Source organism: Anser anser (assembly GCF_964211835.1).
Source record: "Anser anser genome assembly, chromosome: 1".
Taxonomy (NCBI): domain Eukaryota; kingdom Metazoa; phylum Chordata; class Aves; order Anseriformes; family Anatidae; genus Anser; species Anser anser.
Window position 1 is genome coordinate 13,428,919 of NC_139720.1, and position 22,258 is coordinate 13,451,176.

At 39.8% G+C, this 22,258-nt stretch overlaps 1 protein-coding gene across 6 annotated transcripts; it reads right to left on the reverse strand.

Moving 5' to 3' along the window:
- Window positions 1-711: 711 nt before the first annotated feature.
- Window positions 712-22,242, reverse strand: NAPEPLD (N-acyl phosphatidylethanolamine phospholipase D). Of its 6 annotated transcripts, none has more exons than XM_083820888.1 (5): window positions 22,142-22,242; window positions 10,862-11,165; window positions 4,819-5,465; window positions 3,772-3,886; window positions 712-1,869 (listed from the first exon to the last, which is right to left on the reverse strand). In XM_083820888.1, the coding sequence occupies exons 2-5, from the start codon at window positions 11,147-11,149 to the stop codon at window positions 1,744-1,746; spliced, it is 1,176 nt and encodes a 391-aa protein (XP_083677014.1). In that variant the 5' UTR covers window positions 11,150-11,165; window positions 22,142-22,242; the 3' UTR covers window positions 712-1,743. The 6 variants fall into 6 exon arrangements, with proteins under 6 accessions (XP_083677014.1, XP_083677011.1, XP_083677010.1 ...); XM_083820885.1 differs by having other exon boundaries at window positions 22,074-22,172; XM_083820884.1 differs by lacking the exon at window positions 22,142-22,242 and adding an exon at window positions 21,625-22,004.
- Between the last annotated feature and the right edge of the window lie 16 nt (window positions 22,243-22,258).

The window sequence follows — 22,258 nt, forward strand, 5'->3', positions numbered from 1 at the left end:
TCCTTCAAAGTACTCATAACATCGTGCAGCTTTGTCTCCTCCACAATATTACGTGTAACATACATTACATTACCCAAATCATTACTGAAGCTGTTATTTAAATACAAGGCCCAACACAGATGCCATCTGAAACGTCCTCCCCTAAATCAACATCGAACTAACAGCAGTAGTTTTAAACCAGTTTTGAATATATTCTGGTGATTACATCTATATGTTCTGGTGATAACATTCCTAGAAGAAATACCTTTTCAAATAAAGAAATACTGTTTTTTGTTGGACGTGAATTTCACTAAAGGAATATGAGCTACTTTTTCTTACGCATAATTTAATCATCTGTTCCAGAACCCTTCCTCACAATGAACTCGGACTAACTGATCTTTGCCTCCTTCTGCTGTTCTTTGTTGGCATTAAATTTTTTAAGACTTCTAGGACTTCTCAGCACAGATTTTAAAAAGGCTAACTGTTAACAATTAGAGATCACTTCAGTTTGCTCCTAGCATGAAATCTCATTGACTGGTTTTAATTTGCTGCCAGAAGTTAATGTCTTTAAATCACGGGGTAATAATTTACCTTTTTTTAAATTGATCTTCACGGAGTATGAACACAAAATTTAATGCACAAGAGCAAAAAAAGACCCATATATCCCACAGATGAGAAAAATCATGAACAAATGGTATATTTTCCAATGAATTATGAAGGCGAATAACAACCTTTTATTTTTTGGCAACAATAGGCTTTAATTCTGTAAATGAGCATGGCAATTTGATACAGATACATTTAGCCAAGTATTACAATAGTAAGTAATTTTGTAGTCTCTCATTCAACTTTAAAATTATAGGGAAGCTATAAGGAAAAATTACCACAGCCCTTGCTTCAGACTTTTCACTTAAAAAAAAAAGTACTTAATAATAGGCTGAGTCAATGCAAAGACAAGCGCCATTAAGGGACTCTTCCATCTCGTGTTCTGCATGTGACAAAAAAGTTACTTTAGACACATTCAGGCCTAACTTAAAGACACTGGCAAAACAATATTAGGGTGCAGATATTCTGGCCACCAGTAAGTATTTACACATTAATGTTGCATTATTAAGTGCTCTCTCACTCTCTCTCTTAAAGGCACAGTTCTTTAAATCATTTTAAAATTCAGCTTTTGTGGTTCCTCAGTAAATGAAAGCGTAGAAGCACTCAGTAAAATAATTATTTTACTGTGCTTGTGCTTTACCAACACAGCTGTACTGGGAGACTCCCCACATAACATAGAGTGAAGCTATCAAGAAACAGGGCATAATTTTAAAATTAAGGACTAACAAGTGGGAGATGACATTTTGACAATGAATAATTCAAGTTAGCCATTAATTAAAAGACTACATCCTGCTCTGAGGCTATTATTGCTGTTATAGGTAAGATGAAGAGTTGAAAAAACAAAAAAACTGTACAGCGTACATCAGTGATGAACGTAAGACAAACTCTAAGTCATGCCCAGACAATACCTTGTATATTAACCAGTGTTTAGATCACCTCTCAACATTTGTAAACAATTTAACTAGTAAAATCAATTTAACAGGAAAACAAAAATGTGTAACCATAAAATGAACTTTATATGCAAGCTTTAGTTATGAAGCTGACAAACCTGAAATCTAGAACTCAAATTCACTCAATCTGCTTTGTAAGTACATCAAATTAACGTGATATTAATTTCTAGTTCAAATCAAACAAGGCTTACGAGGAACTGTTACTGGTTCATTACTCAGACCCATCATTTGTGCTCAAGTCCCGTGATTCTCCATGGCTTAACACAAAGAAGTCTTCCTTTTTCAAGCCGTATCTTTCAAGAGCTTCATTCAGTTTAACTGGAGGATCCAAGTAATACTGGAAAAGTAAGAACAATATGAGGAAAAAAACCAAAAACAATTGAAGCACATAATGGGAAAAAAAGAAAAAAGTATCAATGCTCTAAAAGACTGGTTTACATTTTAAATATTACCCAAAAAAGCGGGGAATGTATTTGTGAAATCAAACAAAAACGTTTGGTGTAATTTTTAATTTTTAAACAGTAAGAATACTGATTTACACTCTTCAAGTAACTAGTAAGACGCAACTTATCCAAAATTCAGTCTTCTTCAGTGTAATTAAATCTCTTAAAAGCAGAAACATGATCATTAGTTATTCTTAGCACAGAGGAAGAAGCATTAACAGGCAGTAGATGGCGCTTTCTTGCATTAGTAAAACAAACTTGTCAGTTTTATTGTGTAAGAACTAGTGCCATTTCAATATTGTTCCTCTGAAGTTACTTCATGGTATTTGTTATATTTCAAAAAAGGCATCGCAAGGGAGAATCACCCTTTTTTTTTGCTAAGTAATTAATTTGTATCTCAAGTGCTAGTGACACAGCTTGTTACAAGTATCATGGATAGAAAATGTTTTAACTAAGAAAACATTGTGTGTCAGGTGAGCATACTTCACAGCTTCAGAACAAAGTTACCATGATAACCTGGTGCAAATGTTGCAAAGGAAGTTGAAAAACAGCTACCAGACAAGGTGCAAAGTATATGCAGATGCTTCCTTTTTACTATATTTTTTGGTCACTGTTAGGTAACCAGGTCCCTGCTTATTAGAACTGGGGACACGGGCAGGGGGAAAAAATCAGCAACAATTCAGGATAACCGATTTTTTCCATATTTTTGCCAGTAAAAGAAGTTGATGTTTATCTATGAATCAAAAATAGTATTCAATTTCTTTACTAGACAGACATGATTACTAAATACTGTATTGAACTAAGGGCACTCAGTGCTTATGGTTTCCAAGTGATGCACTGCTGGGTTTACTTTATTACTGCACAGATGTCCCTACCTACTATGTTCATTATTCACACTACAGACTATGTTCTAGTTATTTAAACCTCCATACAATCATCCTATTTCTTCAGAATTTGCTGTTTTTTTGTTTGTTTTCTGCCATCATATTCTAAAATTACTGGTAATGCACTATCATATCTACTTTATTTTCCATAGGGAATGCTTAGAACCAAAGAGTTGCAGGCTTCTATACTGAATTAATTTCTTTCTTGTTTTCAGATGAAAGGAAAGAGGAGCTGTTGTAAGAATCAATCTATTGATTGATTAAAACCTAAAGGTTTAGAGTTTAGAGCACACATGAAGTTATTGAAATGCTTGACTAGAGTGTAATTTTCTTGGCTACTTCAGTCTTTCTCTGCCCCGTATGTTTTACATTTTAGTGTTTACTTCCTAACCTTATACCCTATACAAAGCAGGACGGTGGGCAAATAAAAAAAAGTGTGCAAGTGTGCTCTAGTGGACAGATCTACTACCTATATTTACTTCCTCTAAATCAGCAGGACTACAGTTCTAACTATTTCTGTGCATCTGGTTCCTTTGACAACAAAGAAGGAACTTTAAATATGCTGCTTAGCGCAAGGTTCCCAACATGTTCCTCTGTCTCATGGGCTTTTCCATCAGAAAGAAATTCAACCTTAAAAAATATTTTTTGCTAAAGTTACAAAATGCTAATAAGTCTCCAGATGTTTCAGTAACTCTGTACTTTGAAATTAATTTTAACCATGGAAATATGTTATGCAGTTACGAAAAGGTAGGAAATGTTTTAACTGCAGTACCTACAAGAAAACTTTTCACTTACATAATGTCACATTTTAAATATATGCTACATATCTGTAGATGTAGACTGCATGAACAACATTTCATTAATGACTGTATACTCAGGTAATCTGAACTCATATACAGTGCACAAATGTACCTCATTTGCTAAAGCAAAGGTTCCCCAATGAATTGCTACAGACTTCTTTGCTTGAACATCAATATGGATTCTTACGGCTTCTTCAGGATCCACATGCTGGTGTTTCATAAACCACCTACCAAAACACAAAGTACATTTTTTGTGTCACACAATTAAGTGCCAGATTTCTTTTTTACTTGCATTAAGTTGCAAGGAGTCTTAAATATACACTCGCCTAATCAAAAAGTTATAGAGTATACATGCCTGAAGAATATACAGAGAACTCAAAATCAACAAGCTGGAATATACCAACGTACCCACAGAACAGCAGCTCATGTATTTTACTCCCCTTGTCAATTTTTTCTTCTTCCCTATATTTTTAATAGTATTAGCGTAGTAAAACAATAGATTTAAATTCTACTTAATTCTAGTATTGCTTATCAAAAAGTATGTGCTTCAGAAGACAACTGAAGCAAATGGTGGTAAAGCAGAGGAGAGAATCTGGCAATTTTTGAAAAAAATACCAGGTATTTACCACATTGTTCTGACTCCTATCTTCCTTTCCCAGCCTATACATGCTTTGCTTCCAAAACTGTATGAATGTTATCACCAAAAAGTCTAGATACCCCATGATAAGTAGGATACAGATTCCTGAACAAATAGGTCTCATAATACAACAGATTAATCTCTGTCTCCAGGTAAATTGCAAAAGCAGCATAAGGACTGAAGCAAGGGAAAAATGCAGCAAGCTGCATGCATCTAAATGATGTGGGTTATGCGATGCTATTTAAGAGAAAAAGCCACGAAGTAATTCCAGATTTTTACTCAACATTTTTCATGGAAGAAAGTAAGCTGATTTACCCTTGCTGTACTTAATACTGAAGAATAAAACCTCTGAGAACACCACACATACACAGGCAAGCAAACTAGGCATTTTAACTCCACCTTCTGATTGCCTGGTTGGTTTTGTTTGTTTGGTTTTGGAAGGGGATGTCATTCAGGTTTTTTTTTGTTTGTTTTTGTTTTGGTTTTTTTTTGCTTGTTTTGATCAAACATAGATTTTCATACCTTGGCTCATAAGCTCCAATGGGGATGGCTGCGAGATCAAAAGGTCCAAACCTTTTACCTATCTGTTCAAAAGCAACACAGTATCCGGTGTCTCCTGAAAAGAAAAATCTATTCCAAGGTCCCAAGACAGACCAGCTGCCCCACAGAACCTTGTTGTCATCTGTCACAGTCCTTTTGCACCAGTGTTGCGAAGGGGTAAACACAAAAGTTACCGCATCGTGGCCAGGGACACAGTTCTCTTCCCACCAGTCCAGTTCAATCACATTCTCACAGCCGCATCGCTGCATCCAGTCTAAGAGCCCTAGAGGCACGAACCAGCGCAGCTCGCTGCCGAAGCGTTCGTTTAAACTTTTTACACTGTTGTAGTCCAAATGATCGTAATGGGTGTGGCTGATCACGACCGCATCGATTTTGGGGAGCTGGTCAACTGTGCACGGAGGTCCTCGGAAGCGCTTGGGACCCATCAGCTGCACCGGGGAAGCCCGCTGGCTGAAGATTGGGTCAGTAAGAAATACGATTTCATCCATTTCCACCATAAGTGAGGCGTGTCCCAGCCACGTCACTCGCATACCAGTTCCAGTCTTTCCGACAAGTTCCGGGTTTTGAACAAAGTACGGTTTTAAAACTGGAAGCTCTTTATCAAGTTCCTAGCAAAAAAGAATACAATATGCATGAGATATCTGAAAATGTAGTTGGCTGTGGAATAAAAACTTCATATAAGGCACAAATCATTACAGTCAAGACTTGTTTTGTTTATACTTTAAGCAACCTAACAACTGCAATACAGATGCCTTTATAATGGCTGTTTTCCCAGCAGCTTCCTCCTAAAATCACCTTTGATTTTGTCACATTTTCACTTCTCTCTCAAGAGAGAGGAAAGAGCTCAAGAGTATTTCATCAGGCCAAGGGACCTACCAAGAGAAAGCACATTTGAAAGCATTACAGTGAAAGCCCTGCAAGGCGTTAACAGCCATCTGAGACAGGCCTCACAATGCTTGGTCCTCCTGACCTGGAAAGGAGTATGTAACCCTGTTACTGTGACACGCTCTAGTTCAGCTTGTGCAACTAAACGATGCCTCCCCAAGCCCTAGCACAAATAAGTCACAAACCCAGGGATAAAAGAATAGAACGTTCCCAAAAATATTCGCCAAAGCTCTGTTCTACCAGCCTGTAGCAGACCCTCTCTCCCCACTACATACAGAAGGACCACCTGGAGGTTATCCTCACTTGGTACTGTTGGCTTTTACACGTCTCTCATCATACCTGCCAGTAATTCACTGAATATTAGCACAGCGCAAAAACTCAGGTCTCATGTTTAAGATGGTCCTTTAGGCACTTAGCTATGCTTTTCAAGGAGTTTTACTGAAATCTTCTAAGGAATTAAAGTTTAATTATTACTGAATAAATCACTGTACCGATCTGCCTGTAGGTTCAGGATGCAGTCCCGTGAATGACTTATATCAACCAAAATCCATACTCCCGTGTAACAAAGTTAATGAAACCTTCCCCCACCTGCCCTCTTGTTCCAGCAGGAATGCTTACGCAGTTCTCAGATCTGACACCTCAGAGAACTGATTCAGCTGAATATTAATCCAGAGGAGGAAAAAAAAAAAAGCTTTCAGCTTGGTCAGCTTCCAAATTTGACTCTGCTCAGCCTCAAGAGTGCTGTATTCAGCACAAAGGAGGCCACAGCTGGATGTTATATCTACTGAAACCGATCATCAAACCACCACTCCATTCTCTCTTCTTGAACAGAAGTCATGTTCTTCACTGCAGTTCGGTTGAAACGCAAACGGAAAAAGCTTTATTTGTAGTAAATAGGGGGTTTTCTATTAAAAAAAAAAAAAGTCCTCTCAGAGCTCCTGACCATCTCCATCTCTGTCTTATGGTTGCTACAGCTCTCCTCCCAAATAGTTCTGGTCTGCACTCCTCATATTACTTGAACGGAGTTTTCCTGTATTAGGTGACTTTTGACAACTCTTCTCTCCCTTATAATCACTCATGTCCCAACACTTCTGGTTCCTACTCACATTCTCCCTGCCACGGTTGTTGCTTTCATTCTCTGCCTCCAGCATAGCAGATAAACACTATCAGATAGCTCATACAGAGCCAGCCTCCCGCTCCCTTGAAAGCCCAGCTGATGCTGTGACAGTTTAGGAGTCTAGGATTTCCTTTGCTAAAATAGCCCTGGTAGCTTCAGGGAAGTTACTTACTCTGCAATATTTTATTGATTTCGAGGTCATATGTCGGGGTGGATACTGAAATCTTACTGTAAGTAATAAAATATTCATGAAACTGCTTTCTCTGAGCGCTAATGGACAAGACATGTGTCTCCTGGAAAAAGTTTCATTACTGTCTCCAAAAAAAGAGGCATATACTTACAGTATATAGAACCTCTAAAGCAGAACGGTTAGTGCAATACAATCATTTAATTCATACAACAATAAACAAAGTATGATTAGTAGACTGAGAAAAGCTGTCACTTCTCTAGGAAAAAAAATAAGAAAGTGATGTTTCTATTTCATTCTAAGTACACAGCAGCACCATAATACTCAAGAATGAAAATCAGGTCAACCCATGAAATTATGTGGTTAAATCAATAAATCAGATTATATCAAGGAAATGAAACCCAGATATGAAATTTAATAATTTTCATAATGCGTTTTATGTCAGTAAGTGCATTTTTTTTTTTTATGGAAAACATTCTTTTCAAGTACTTGTTTTTAAAGTGGGACTACAAATCATTTTGCACTGAAGGTCAGACAAGTTCACTGCGTCCTCACACATTTGTGTCACAACTATGCCCACAAAGGACATAAACTCTTAGGAAAAAAATAAATTCTGCCATTTCAGGTAAGAAGACAGCTCAATCATTCTGTTTCACGTAAGAAGGCAACTGCTTGGCTTTTGCATTAAATGAGTAAAAGAAGTCATTCTACTTATTGGCTACACTATTTATGTCAAACAAAATTCTCTGGTCAGTACTAGTAGTGCCTGAGAGAGTTTATACTAAGCAAGGAGCTGCTTATGTTCAATGATTTCTCACTCATCCTGAAGAAAGGAAGATGAGACTCAGTTCCAAGACCCAACAAGTCTCCTCAGGGCCAGCTTCAGCTTCAACTGGTGGCAAAGGGGACAGGTAGTAAAATTAATTGCCACGTGACAGTTCAGTCAATGAGATTACATATTTAGTATGTGTTCACTGAGATACAGCGTATGTTTCACTGAGAAACGGTGAACAAAGTGGACCACATCCTTAAGATCAGTCATAAGAAAAAAAAAAAGGAGCATTTTCAGGGTTTGTTCCTAAAAAGAGGAAACAAACAAACAAAAACCGCACCTGTTCCCTGATAACTGAAGACTTTCTTGGTTCAAAACCTGGATTGAAAGCCTACTTTTAAAGCAGTGAGCACTCGCTACTCAAATTAGAATATCTTAAACTAAACCACAAGTTCTACTGGCAGTATACTTCATATGAAATTCTTAAAAATTGCACACCAGGATAACAAACAAAATACATAATCCTATAGAATCTTTAGCCCGCTATAGTACATTTTGTTCTCTGTTAGACTGACCAGAAACATTAACACCAGAAGAATTATAACAGTTTTGAAATATGACATCAATTTCAAGTCTGCTACCAACAGAAGAAAACCTGGAAAACGTGCCTAAAGCTGTCTTGTCTTTATCACTGGATCACTGGTAGAATAGGAAAACTTTCCCTACTGTGTCATGTTGTGTCCCCCACCCCCAGGTTCTTTCCTACCTAATGCAAAGGAAGGAGAAACACATGACTGGCTTTGGTAAAACTTGCTAATTAGCTTAGGATTTTTGGCACTTAATTCATGCTGGAATACCACTGGATTTTACAGAAATAAGAACATTCTCCGTTGTTGATCCAACAGCTAATACTTAAAAGGCACTTCAATGGCACTGAAAAAAAAAGCTTTTAATAAAACCTGTAATAAAAGTACAAAAAGTTTATGTATTCCAGATAATAATAGAGGCTTGTTGTGAAGACATGATTATAATACATATAGCTTTTACCCACTGAAGTACCTGGAGAATTTTTTTATTTATTTTTTTTGAAGAAACATATGCAAAGCATTTGGTACAGATAAACCAAACCTGCCCAGTATAGCAGCACACTCAAAAGTGGAAACTGGAGCAGGAATCTCTTCTAAGGATATGTTATCTACCAGTGCTAAATAAAGTATGGAGCCCTTAGTTTGAATTTTAAACAAGCTCAGAAGTGCTTTACAGCTTGATTTAGGTGTGGAACAAACGTAACTGGAACAAGCATCAAAATGGCTGAGGACCCAAGAAGTGCATTTCATTGATCCCTATCTAGGTTCTTCTGTTTCTGATTTACTTTACTGAGCTACTGAATAATTGCAGGTACTTAATTCAACAATTTCAGATGCAAAGCAATAAAATTAGTCCAAAATGAATTCCAGCTGGGTCAAAGAGAGAACACTTTACAACTGGTAGTGTGCAGATTTCTTTGTAATCATCGTTTATTGCAGGGATAACCAGTAAATTAAAGAGGAGCACTGCAGTTCTCCACTGCCATCAAAGCTGTATGTTCTGCTGCCTGCACTACACCCGAGCACTGCCTTCTAGGTAGCTCAGTCACTAACCAGTTTCTGACCAGCGCTGACAAGATCCGCAGCGATGATTAGAGCCACTGTACGCACACAGAATAGGGCAGCAGTCAAAGGCAATTGGGAAAAGCCCAGTTGTGAATTTTACATAAATGTGGCCGAAGTATCGTAATGCAACACACCGCCTTGAAAGCTGTATATGCTGAGACACAACTGCTGTTATTACAAGGTGCAGATAATGCACAGAAGCACAACACCGAAATTAAACTGGTAAATTGTTGGAAGGGATCCCAAGACCCAAATAAGTTTGTTGGGCTTTTTTGCTGAAGTCAGTTATTACTATAGAACAACTACAGCCAGGATTAATTCTCCCTTAAATACGCTGTGTCACATATCCTTAAAGAAATCCCCAAATTTCTCATCCTTGTGTTAGTAAATAACACAACTTTCCTGTCAGTAAAGCTGATCAAATTACTTCCTTCACAGATAATTCACCTAAGATAAAAATGAAAACGTAAGCTCTTTGCTAAATACTGCCTGTGAGATTTATAGCTTACACTTGCCTTCTTGGATGCTTAAAAGCATTATTAACTCTTGTTGGTTCAAAAATGCTTTCCCTGGTTGTGTACGCCTTTAGCACAGCTTTTCTGCAGCGCAAGACAACACATTAGAAAATAAACTGAGAAGTAATGCTGTCAAAACTGGATCCATCCAACCAATGGTTTTCCAATATCCATTACTCTTCGTGGAAAAGAAGCATCTTTCAGAGGTTGCTTCTCCCACCTCCTCTTTTTCAGACCTTCTTTATATACACATTTCACAGAAGCAATACACAAAGAACAAAAAATGGTGTTTCTCAGTAAGCTGGCACTGTACCTTAATATTTCAGTGCAAATACTTGCTCAGATTAGTTTTAATATATGCATTTTTTCTCTTGATATACTGAAACAGAAAAACAACTCCATAAGTAAAAGACAGCAACTATTTAATATATTTTTTTTCTACAAAAGAAAAGATTATCTAAATGGCAGTCTGAAAAAAATTAAAATAAGATATGCCACATCTATTTTGTCTGATATAAATGATGTTAGTTGTACAATTTATAAGGCAATACCTATTAAAAGTGAAACAATATACCTGTTTATGTAATTTATGATTGAGCTAGGAGGTCATTTTTGTTGTCTTCATAAATATAAGTTGAACTGGATAAATCAAAGGTTGAGGAACTAACTGAAAGCCAAAAAAAAATGAAAAGGCAGAAAGGATCATCCCACTTTTTGAAAAGAATAAAGAAAGCAATTCCAAAAATCAGAAAAACAACACTGAGGAGAGTCTCCAAAAATTGTCCAGAAGGCACTAGTTAGAAATTGTCATGTTTTATCAGTTACAGCAGAGGTAAGAGCAATCTAAATCGAGAACAGAATAAATAAAATACTTACCTGTTTTGAACATGGCACATTGCTGTTATCTTTTTCCATGAGGCACCATTTCAAAACATTTGGCAAGGTTGGTGACTTCCATGTTGGCCATGGGTTGACAAATCTCCCATCTTTGCCTCTCTTTGATTTAGTTACATCTTCTTCTAACCTGTAATCCAGCCTGAAGCTTTTCCTGGAGGTCCTGGAGGAATCGCTGCCCCTGGATCCTCGATCTGCGTTCTGAGGTTTCCTCACTGCTTCCTTAGGGTACTGGCTGCCCGCAGACGGCTCTTCTATTTTCTTCTCCATATCTTTTTGAGGAGAACTAAAATACATTTTAAATTAATCAATCTTTCCTTGGATTAATGTCAACATTCATAAGACTGAACCTTCTCACACATTAGAAACAAGCCTGCCCTACTCATTTTATGATCTACTGTATTTTTCCTCAACAAAATATGCTTTTAAAACAGTTGCTGTTACACAAAAGACTTCAAAAACATGCTGTGGCAAGTAGACAGGAGATCTCTTTGTAGCGCAGGCAGAATTTTACTCCCTGGTATGCACAGCTTCAGATACTAACACTATTATCTACCAATTGCAAGACTGAAGGGGGAGGGGATCCTTACTATTCTTCCAAAATGTAAATTAAGTTCCTCCTGGAACTTATGACATTTAGTGCCGGATGTAATACAATCCTACAAACATGTCCAAGAGACGCTCAACTATATAGCACCTTAGGACTTGCCCATATAGTGACTTTACTTTGTATTAAGAGCAGCAGTCTCGCGTAGCATTAACAACGTGTTACTTCTGCCTACGAGATGCATCATGACATGTACACACATCCAAGAACACAGAACACAAAAGATGTTTGGTCCCATTTCCTATCTTGTCCAAAACCGAAGTAAAGCTTATTGTAGTAGCAGTAAAATAATCTGCTTCAAAGACAAGTTTGATACAAATTTCACTGAACTCATGAGCAAAAGGCCACAAAAGCTTGGAACATCTCAAATCATGTCTGCGATGTTTGTTCTTAATTCCATTTTGAAATGGAAAAAAAAGAAGTGGGAGAATAACTGAGAAATGTTTATTTCTCTGAATTTCTCAGGACACTTTGAACTCGGTAGTCAGTCTCTTATTCCAAACTGTACTTCAGTGTTGGACAGCTTCGGAATATGGAGTCCCATTAATCTCTTTAGAACCAAGGTAAAGAAAACAAATATCCCTATTTTATTTAAAAAGTTGCTGAAGCAATTCAGTCAAAGCGAAATGCTTCCATTTCTACATTTACTTTCATCATTTCAGTGTTCTGACAATATTTAAAAAATAGGTTGCTGTTTTATAAAGTGCTCAACTTTCAGGTACTTAGAAAGTCTACCTGATAAAAACTAGAAGATGCCTAGTCATGAACAGACAGCATGATATGCTGCTTAGATGCAGAAAGGTTTTTTAAAATTAGAAATTGTGAACTTTCTCCTGTGGAAAGTTCTCTACCACACGGTTTAGACTAGCCACCATTTCATTAACTCAGCTACTCAAACTCTTGCTGGTATACTCGTATACAAAGGAGAGGTCTAATGTACCAAAGTCAGTCCACTCATACAACATTTTCAGAAAACAAAATTGAATAAAGCCCACAGTTTGCTTTGAAATTATTTCTTAAATGTGGTATTTTCTAAGTAGCTGGCTAGGCAGAACTCACTGTGCTGCTCCTAAGTTCATAATTACAGAAAAAAATAGGTTGCTACTGCAGCGTTACAGCTGGGCTTTTACACGCAGAAAAGCTGTGTTACCAAGGCAAACCCAAATGCATTTGCTGGTGATGCTCAGACTCCAAATGCAGAGCTCTTCTGTGCTGCTTCCACAGGGATCAGTTAATAAACAGCAAGTGGGAACACACATCAATTGTCAATACAGGACAAATGTTCAGTCAACACTGAGAATGCATTCCTGATGACATTTGAGAAGTAATACTCTCAGTCATAATCCTGTTTTCACAAAATTACTTTCTAGCCCAGTTTCCCTGCAGTTTTACTGAAACTACTCCATTAAGCATTTTCTATTTAGCAATAATACACAATATCTGCATCGTAACATTAACTGTACCTGTTGATACACCTGAGCTGTTTTCCCTATTCCATAAAAGATTTACTGGAACCAGCCTTCAGTGGAACAGCCACCCAAGTTGCTCTATGCTGTTTTTCACACACATAAGTGGTAATTAAAAGAATCAGTGGCACAAAAAGGAGGATGGAATATGAAAAAAAAAAAGTAATAATAAATTTTAAGGGATATATTAACTGTTACTTTAACTTAAGAATGTCTAATGTGGCATTCCTCAAAGAGCATCTTCAGTGCCAAGTCCTCTTATTAATTTAGCAAAGCACGCAGACACGGCATAAAACATCTACTCTTCTAGAAAGCATCATGAAAACAAATCACAGAAGTTTAACCAGATAGGTACTTAATTCCAGGAAATTCTTCTGTTAACATCTCAGATGTCTGATTTTTAAATATATATGACTACTGTAATTATTGTTCCTACAAGCCATTTTATATTAGAGAGCAAAGTGCCTAAGGTTTTATTTTTAAGCTTCTGTTTATCTATTCATTCATCTCTAAAATAGGTGAATTCTGCCTTTGCTTACATTTTTATAAAAACCTTTGATCTTATTCTGAAAGTATAAGCCTCTAGGGGAAGTAGGGATCAACTCTGCTGATTAAACAAAGACAATGCCAAAGCATTTAAGGCACTGCAGGTATCTGTCTGCCAACATATTTTCCACATGATGCACATACATTACTTTCATTAGTATTCCATAAGCAACCGAAGGGAGAAAAGACCTCAGCACTCACAGAATATTTTAAACTCTTTTACATGCATAAGAAAAGGACAAATTTACAAACTAGTAACTGACAAAGTATTCCTGATGAACTGCAGGTTCCTTTGAAGTATCAGTCTCACCGATTCACTTCGGTTTCATTTAAACCGGTAAAATATATCCAAGACTATTTATGGAATCCAGTAAAAGAAATCTGACTTTTCTTATTAAAAAATGGTAGATTCGTTTTGAGAAAGCCACTATGTTTCAATCATTAGCTTAAAAATAAAACTCAACCAGTTATTAGTTTAAAGAGATCCTTACCCCTTTTGCAAAAGAAAGCCTCTGAACACAAGGAGATTCAGCTGTTATATTTTAAATATTAAAAACTATCCAGCAGGAACGAGCTGATATTTCATCCAGCTTTTCTGAGTTCCTCCCCAAGAAAAATAATAGTTTGGCAAAGAGCTTCCAATAATATTTGAAAACTACATTTAAGCACTGGATCACCAGCCAAATTATGACCGGCAGAGGTACTAAAACCCAACTGGACAAGAATTGTGTTCACTGGTGGGGGTGGAGGGAGACAGCAGGAAGGGGCCACGTCCTCAGTGGGTATTTGTTATCACAAGGTTCTATGAGACATCTTCACTTTCCACATTTTTAAATAAAGCGGAAAACTCCTATTCTACTTCGAGGCACTGAACCGATTTGTTAACATATGGAAAAGACCCTTTGGGATGAGGTGACGTACCCACAAAAAAGGGCAGGCAGATTGCCACCACCCCTAAGAGGGGCTCAACCAGGAGGCAATGCAACCATCCCCGCGCTGGGAGATGCTTCCCTGCTTCAGCTGCAGGCAGAGAAGGAAACGTACCGACACCCAGGAACTGCTGAACGAGCCCATTAGTCATGCCAAACCCACTGTGCCAGAAGGTACACCAGACAGAAGGGAAGCACAGCCCTGTTTGATGAATAGGACGAAGCCTAACATGAATCAAAACACAGAGCTCACACAACTGGTTTTCCAGCGCCAGATGCTAAGGGGCCCCTGCGAATCCACAAAGCAGGAGTGAAGTTGTAGATCAGGCAGGACATGGCAAGGGAAACCCCTGCTTTATGTTCTGGCAAAAAGGTTCGTTCCTGGAAACAGGATGAAGTTTTTAGGACAGTAGGGGTTAATTGTTTATTTTAGCATTGCTTATGTAACTGAAAACTCAGATACAAGTATTTTGGCTCTAAGTCTTTTCTTTACTTCGGAAAATCATTAAAAGTTTATCTAAACATTTTAATACTTCCTCCTATCTGTTCAAAAAGAAGGTTGAACACAGGATACATAAAATTTACAAGAAGCACCATCATTAAAATTTCTGTTTTCAAGTGCTCACTGCAGAGCTTCCAGCACTGCATTATTTTAACTTCATCAGTGGAAGAGCATCAACACAGGATCTAGCATACAAGTCTTCACCTTTTTTATTCAGTCTCTACCAGTCACTACTCAACACACAAAATGGATATAAAATTCTTCCTACTAAGGATACACGTACAGTCACGCTAATTGTAAAGTCTGACGGAACAAATTTATCCTTTTCTACCTCGAAACATGGTCCTTATTGAACAACATATAACAGAAAAATTCATAACACAGAAAATTTAAGAAATGGTTACTATGACACCGTGGCTTACTGGAGCCCAACAAGATCCAGAAGACTTCATACCTACCTTGCAAACATCCCATATATTTCAAATATCCTTATTACTCTGTTTTTGAAGCAACAAGTTTGGTTCATTTCTAATTGCTGTCTCTCTCTATAGACTACATCCAGGATTTAGGTGACGCAGAGTGCAGCCCAAAGCGATACCTGAATACTGCTATACAACTCACAGATTTTCTTACAATATGCATATGTTTTATGGCTGCCAAAAGCACGCTTCTGGCTTGAAACTAGAAAAAGGGCTTCTGCTAAAAGGTAAGGTATTTGCAAACACTAGGGAGCATACAAGTAATTTTTTTGAAAAAAGCCCCCTGCACACTCAACTATCAAACCACTGCCAGCTAAATTATGGCTGTGCTTTTATTTTTCCCTCAGGTCAGAAATTGTCTGCATTAATTAATGAACAGTTTGAGACCGGAAAATTCTAAATGCATTCAAACTTTATAATAAACTTCAGGCTGTCCAAACCAGTTGCAACAGCAATTATTCCAGATGCCCTCTCAGTCTTAGGATTTCACACAAAGAAGCTCTCAAGCATGGAACTAGCTAATCTGCAAATACTTTTATTATTTGAGATTTCCAATTAAAAGCTACAAGCACGAACAAGCACTACAGAAATTTTCATTCAAATTGTTTGATATTTTAACAGCCAGCTGGGATTCGGTGGGGGCATCCTGTTCTCCACAATATTTTCAAAATCCCCCCAAATCCATGCTAGTACAGCCTTCTTCTATCCTTGGATTCACCCATTTTGTAGCACAGCTATACGCTGCCAGCTGCCCTCTCTTTGCTCCTACAGATCTGTAAGTATCCTGACTCTACAGTGGCTTTGTGTGCTCTTAAAGATGAACAACTGAGTTGATAACAGAAGCAGAAGTAGCCCTCTCTATAAACCCCTCAGAATTAGGATGAATCTTTAGCCAGTCCCATCTAGTTTTGAGAATCAACAGTACAAAGGTTTATTTAGTCATAACAGAGAGAGAAATTCTAGTTACAAATAAAGCAAACGTGAAGCATCTTATAACAGCTGCAGTACTTACGCCACCACCATCAGTCAACCCACCTGTGCCCTTCTTACTCCCCTAGGCTTGCCAGAACAAACGTGTGTCCACATGGTGAACTCAGTCAAGCAACTGATCAAGCTGACAGTCCCTCCTTACCTGCCCATCCCCTAGAGAAGCACTTATTTTCACCTGGATCACCGCGTAACCATGCAAGCACTTATACCGACAAGCTGGCTGGGACAGGGGAGGGTGCTAAACCACCAGGAAGTTATTCACAGCGATTACGAGTACGTATCAGCTACACCCTGCTGTGCCCTTGGACACAAATGCAAATATGCGTTAGTCGGGTCCATGGTAGCCCCTGGGGCCAGCTATTTCTCAGCCCGGTGGTCAAGCTCGGACGTCAGACGGACTGCAGGAGAATGCCTCTTCCTGGAGCTTGGGCAATGCATACCGGCTCTCCCCGTGCTTCCAGCACCCAGCTGGCTAACCGGCCCTGTCCTCCGCGGCTGCTTTACAGCCCTGACATGCTGGGGACTTGCATTTAGTATTACAGAAGACTTGTGCTACAGACATGTTCTGCTTAGCTTGTGACACTACATGACAGTCGCTGTCTACAGGGGCCACGCGTACTAACAGAGCTGACAGACCCAGCATCCAACGCCTGTACCTTTACATACCCATTAAAGCAAGTTGCCTCCTTCTCTACCCTCATCTTTCACTGCAGGCTTGCATCCAGGTTTCCAAAAACTGGCACGCGGCCCCCACGTTTAAAAGCACAGCCTGGTCTATCATTATGGCTAAGCACAAGAGCAGCATATCACTGTGCTATTCTGGAGGCAGTCACAGAAGGAAAGCAGGAGTCCATCTGCCCTACACCAGGACATAAGAGTGCTTTACTGTCCTCTCCCTGCACAACCAATCTCATACAGCTACTTAATGTATAGGGAGGAATGCGGGAAACACTTCTGGAGCTGGGATTCAAAGTTTTCTTACCTGCTCGGCTCCGCAGGACTCCGGCTGACCACCTACGGAAATGAGGTTTGCATGTTGCAGCCGTGCTGTGGTACACGGGACAATTACTGCATCATGACTCAAATGCAGACAATTTCTAAAGTCAACAAAAAAATACCAGAAGATAGCCCATGCACACAGCTGAGCACAGATAACCTTTGGATTCAGACAGCAAGGATAATCTCCATGGATGGCCCCTTGCACTTGCAAGGGATTCCAAAAAAGTTCCCCGACAGGAGCAAGCTCACAACTGGAGCCATCCAGCTACAGCACCAGGACCCCAGCGGTAGCGCTCTGGCACCAGCCCTGCTGTAATAGCTGCTCATGCAGATGAGCAGTTCATTAGTTTTAGTTGCTCTCCTGACGTGAATAGAGTTAATCATAGACACAAACCCTGCCAGGACGGGGCTTACTGTTAGAAGAAACAATCAAACTTTAAAGTTCAGCATTTAGAAGCACGCTTTAGCCACTCTCACGTGTTAACAGGCTGAGCATCTTGGTTTTAGCATTTCAAGCTATTTTGTGACGCTGAAGCTGTTAGCACAGGGTTTTTGTAACTAAAATGAAGTTTTAAAATACGACAAGCTTGCACTCTGGCCTGAGGGTAGAGGTCTCCTGCCTAACATCTTCTGTCAATTAGAGATGACTACAAATAAATAACACTCCCCTATCACACTTACTGAGAGTAAGGCTCCACACGAACGTACAGTGGCAGAAATCTGACTTTGTTCACGGCACACGGCCACAGAGGCAAGGTAAGAGCTGTTCTTACAGAAGTGCCCAGAATTCCTATCAAAACCTTCACCCATGGGATCCACGTGGCAAAGCAGGATCCAAAGCAGTTCGTATATATACAGCTCTGGCATTTTTACGTCTGCAACTCCACAGTTGCTATCTCCAACTCATTTACTAAGGCTTTTAATTTTCTTTTTCTCTCCAAGCCAGAAAGGAACAAACTGCTATGCAAACTTTCTCTAGACTCACACTAAGAATAATCCTTTAAAATCACGCAAAGCTTCAGTTATTCAGGAAGTGCAGCAACGCCCAAGCATTAAACTAGTCTTTATTTTTAAGGTAATAGCCACGCATTTTTTGTTTATATGCATATTTAAGTGCTAGTCTACTTAATTCCCTCTCTTCAGTTCAAAGTCCAAACACATAGGACCCGATGTGATTTCTTTGCAATATAAAAATATTTCCCTAAGTTATTTTTTTCCGTCTTTCACACTTCGTTTTCAACGTGTGCTTAATTTTTGCTTGCCCAAATAACATTCTTTCTTTCTGTATATATACACACACATTCCCCCTAGACATATGGTTTTTTACAAAACTGTAGCATTTGACCTCAAACGTATTGAAATCCAAATAAAACATTTCCACATCATTTAATATAAGGAAATTAAAGTTTTTCCTTATTGAAAAAAATAATACAGTTTTTCCTTGAATGTGACTGTTCAAAGACCATCTTTCACATGAGTTAAGCTAAAAGGCGACCAGCCTTCCCAAATACAAGATGTTTGAATCCTCAAAACTTCACGCTAGAAAGACAGAAAGCATGTCATACAGCACCCTGTAAGTTCTTCAACACAGCCATTAAAGGAAATTACAAGTGGTAGAACGCCAGACACAGCAGAACACAAATACAGAAGGAAATTAGAACCATCACAACACATCAGCATTTTTCCTGACAACTCCTTTTCCTATACACGACCAGCCTTTTACTCCATCCCCACAACTACAGGTTATGATGCCTCTCCACGTACTCTCAATGAAATGCAAAGTGCTTTAGTTGTTAGTCAACAGCAAAAGAGTTGAAGCTGTTTGTTCATTTGTTTTCCCCTTATGAAGGAGTCAAGGCACCTTTCCAACATAAATGTGAGCCATCTACTAATTTTCAAGGCACCGTCCTAAGTACATAGGTGTTTTCAGGAGACAAAGCGTTTAATTTAAAAACACCTACATACATACACACAAACAACTTATTATTGTGGCAATAACAAGTTATCAGAAACAGCTGAACCTCAATGAAACCTTCCCTCGAAAACCAGGCCACAGCATGGAAGACTTCACCCTAAACAATTGAAGTTATTTCCAAACATTATAAGCAATAAAAAAATGAAATACTATGATAAAGCTTACTCAGCAGATAGTACAGCCAGCTCCACCTGCGATAACAGGTCCTACACAAGACAAATCTCTTGACATGCATCCACAGCCTTATTCCTTACCAACTGACTTTTCACTTGCACACCACCACACAAACCTTATTTTTCACAATAGGGACACGATGGCAGCCAAGTGTTTTCATGGTGTCACTTGGTAATGTCCAATTCTCTTTGCTGAACAGCTTTGTAAGATGCATCTGTTTGGGTGCAGTTGCATGCTATTCAAACCTAAGTCGTACCTTCTTTACATAGCTGCCAGTTACACGCAGACAGTAAATAACGTGATTGTTAATTCCAAACCAAGTACAACATCTGCTTTAAAGAAAAATCCTTGTTACTCAAAGCCTCTAGCTGCAATTAGAGGCAAGATGACCAAGTGATTTACCACAGCCCAGCTCTGAGCATATTGGAACGAGGACCCTGATTACAGCACTAGCCAATGTGCTGCAAGCTACAAAGGTACAGCAGTTGACTGAAAAATTAAATTGAAATCAGGAATGGATTTATAGATGTGACCAAAAGAAAAAAAACTCACAGCAGGTGTTATACATAAAGGCACTAATTAATACGGCAGCATTAGCATTTTCATCACCACAGATAAAACAATCGCTTTCCTATTTGCAGGATAGAATTTAAAAGCTATTTCTGGTTTGAGAATTAGCAGTTCTAGCTCAATCTTGGGCTTGAAAGACCGACAAAATAGTATTTTTCTGCTGAGGTAATTCCTCCAATCTACTCAGTCTATGCAAGGGAAGAAAACGATAATATCGGAATACTTCCTTTTAAACAGGGCACAGGTCTCTTTTGATCTGGGCCAAGCTGAAGCCCAATTAGCCGGTACGTGTATTTGAGCAGTTTCCCTTTCATCCCTTCCTCCTCTCCTGAGCAATCCTCTCCATCACACTGCAGAAATCAGACTGGACTTCCCAGTCTTTAGGCATTTGAAGTTCCCATTATATTTTCATAATAGATATTTCAATTTCAGACCATTTCAGGCATTACTGCAGCAACCCTTGCAGTAATTTTTGAAATAGTCAGGATTTGTTTTTTTTTTTTTTAATATATGTTATTAATACTTCTTGTTTTCTTGAAAGTTTAATCAGCAAAATGAATCAGGCTTCTTTATTTACGAACTGAGATAACAGCTACTATGAATTAAAGAAAAATATACAACCATTTTCAAGAGTCTTTTGCCAAAAAACTGAAGCAATAGCTACTGCTTATTTCCCTGTTATCTTTAATTTTTGATGTTGCTTTAGTCAGTGTAGCTTGAAAAATAAAACAGAAGTACATGAGTACAAACTACTTTCCTTTAGAAGAAAACCTGAAAACTTGCAAATGGAAAGAAAAAAAACCAATCATCACTAGAAAAACCATTTCTGCTGAAGCTTATGAGCATTACTGCACGAAGTCAAGACATGCAACAAATGCTTCCCGTAAGTCCTTACTAGAGATAATTAGCGATCATTGAGATTATGGCTGAACTAATTACACTAAGTTACTTCGTTAATACCTTCCACTTTACATTTACATCATGCAACGCAAGAAAAACCCTGGCCAGAAACATCTGCCCGTGCCTCCTGTAGCGAGGAAAACGCTCCCAAAACGCCAGCCCCGCGGAGCGCCCTGCTCCATTATATAACGCGCCTCTCCCGAGCGCCGCTGCAGCATATCCCACCGTCCCCTTAGGGGAAACTACGGCACTGCCGCTTTTATCCCAATAAAAGTGGGGTTTTCTCCTTCCAGCCTCCCTTTCCTCAGCGCTGACGGGGCCCGCCGGGGGTGGGGACAGGCGCTGGGGGTGCCGCTACCCTCAGCATCCCCTCAGGGGCTGCCCGGCTCCTCCGCCACCGAGCCGGGGCTGAGGAAGGCTCCGATGGCCGGGGACCCCTTAACTTTTCCTCTCCCACCCGGAGGGCCCCCGGTACCGTAATTTTAGCCTCCGCCGCCCTCCCGGGAGCAGGTGGGGTCGGGCAGGTGCTTCCCCCACACGACCACGGGAGTCCCGGTTCGCTCCCTCCCTCACGACTCCCCCCCTGCCCTCAGGAGCGCGGCGCTCACCTCCCGTGCCGCTGCCCCTGAGGAGCCCCGTCCTCCTCCTCCTTCTCCTCCATGGTGCCGCTCCACCCCCTCGGCGGCGGCTCCGCGACTCTCCAGGAGGAGGAGGAGAAGGGCTGCGGCTTCCCACCTGACCAGCACGCCGCCCAGGGCAGCGCGGCGAGCTGCAGGCAGCCGCTCCGCAGCGCCCTGCTCCTCGCCATGGGCCGGGCCGCTCCCCGCGGCGCTCACAAAATGGCGGCGGGGGGGGGGACCGGCGCTGAGGGGGTCGGCATGGCCGGTCAGGGGTATGGGGTAGTTGGTCAACGCTGTCCTGCGGTCCCGTCTGGGAGTGTGAGTGTGGTCTTAACCACCTGGTGCCACGCTGGAAAGTTTCTTGAACTCGGTTTTGTTAGGAGCTAGGAGGGATGACACCGCTGCCAGAGGGAAGCAACCCTCGCTAGGTCACGTACCGCCGGAGCAAAGCCACCCAGGCAGCCTGCCTGCCTCTCACAGAGCAGCTCTCAGGCCCCCGCATTACCTCCGTTCTTTCCTCCACTGTTAGGAAGATAAAACTCATGCTGGAGTTTCTTTGCACAGGGGATTAAGACCATTTCCTCACCCCTGCCTACACCTGTGAGCAGTTCATACCTGATTC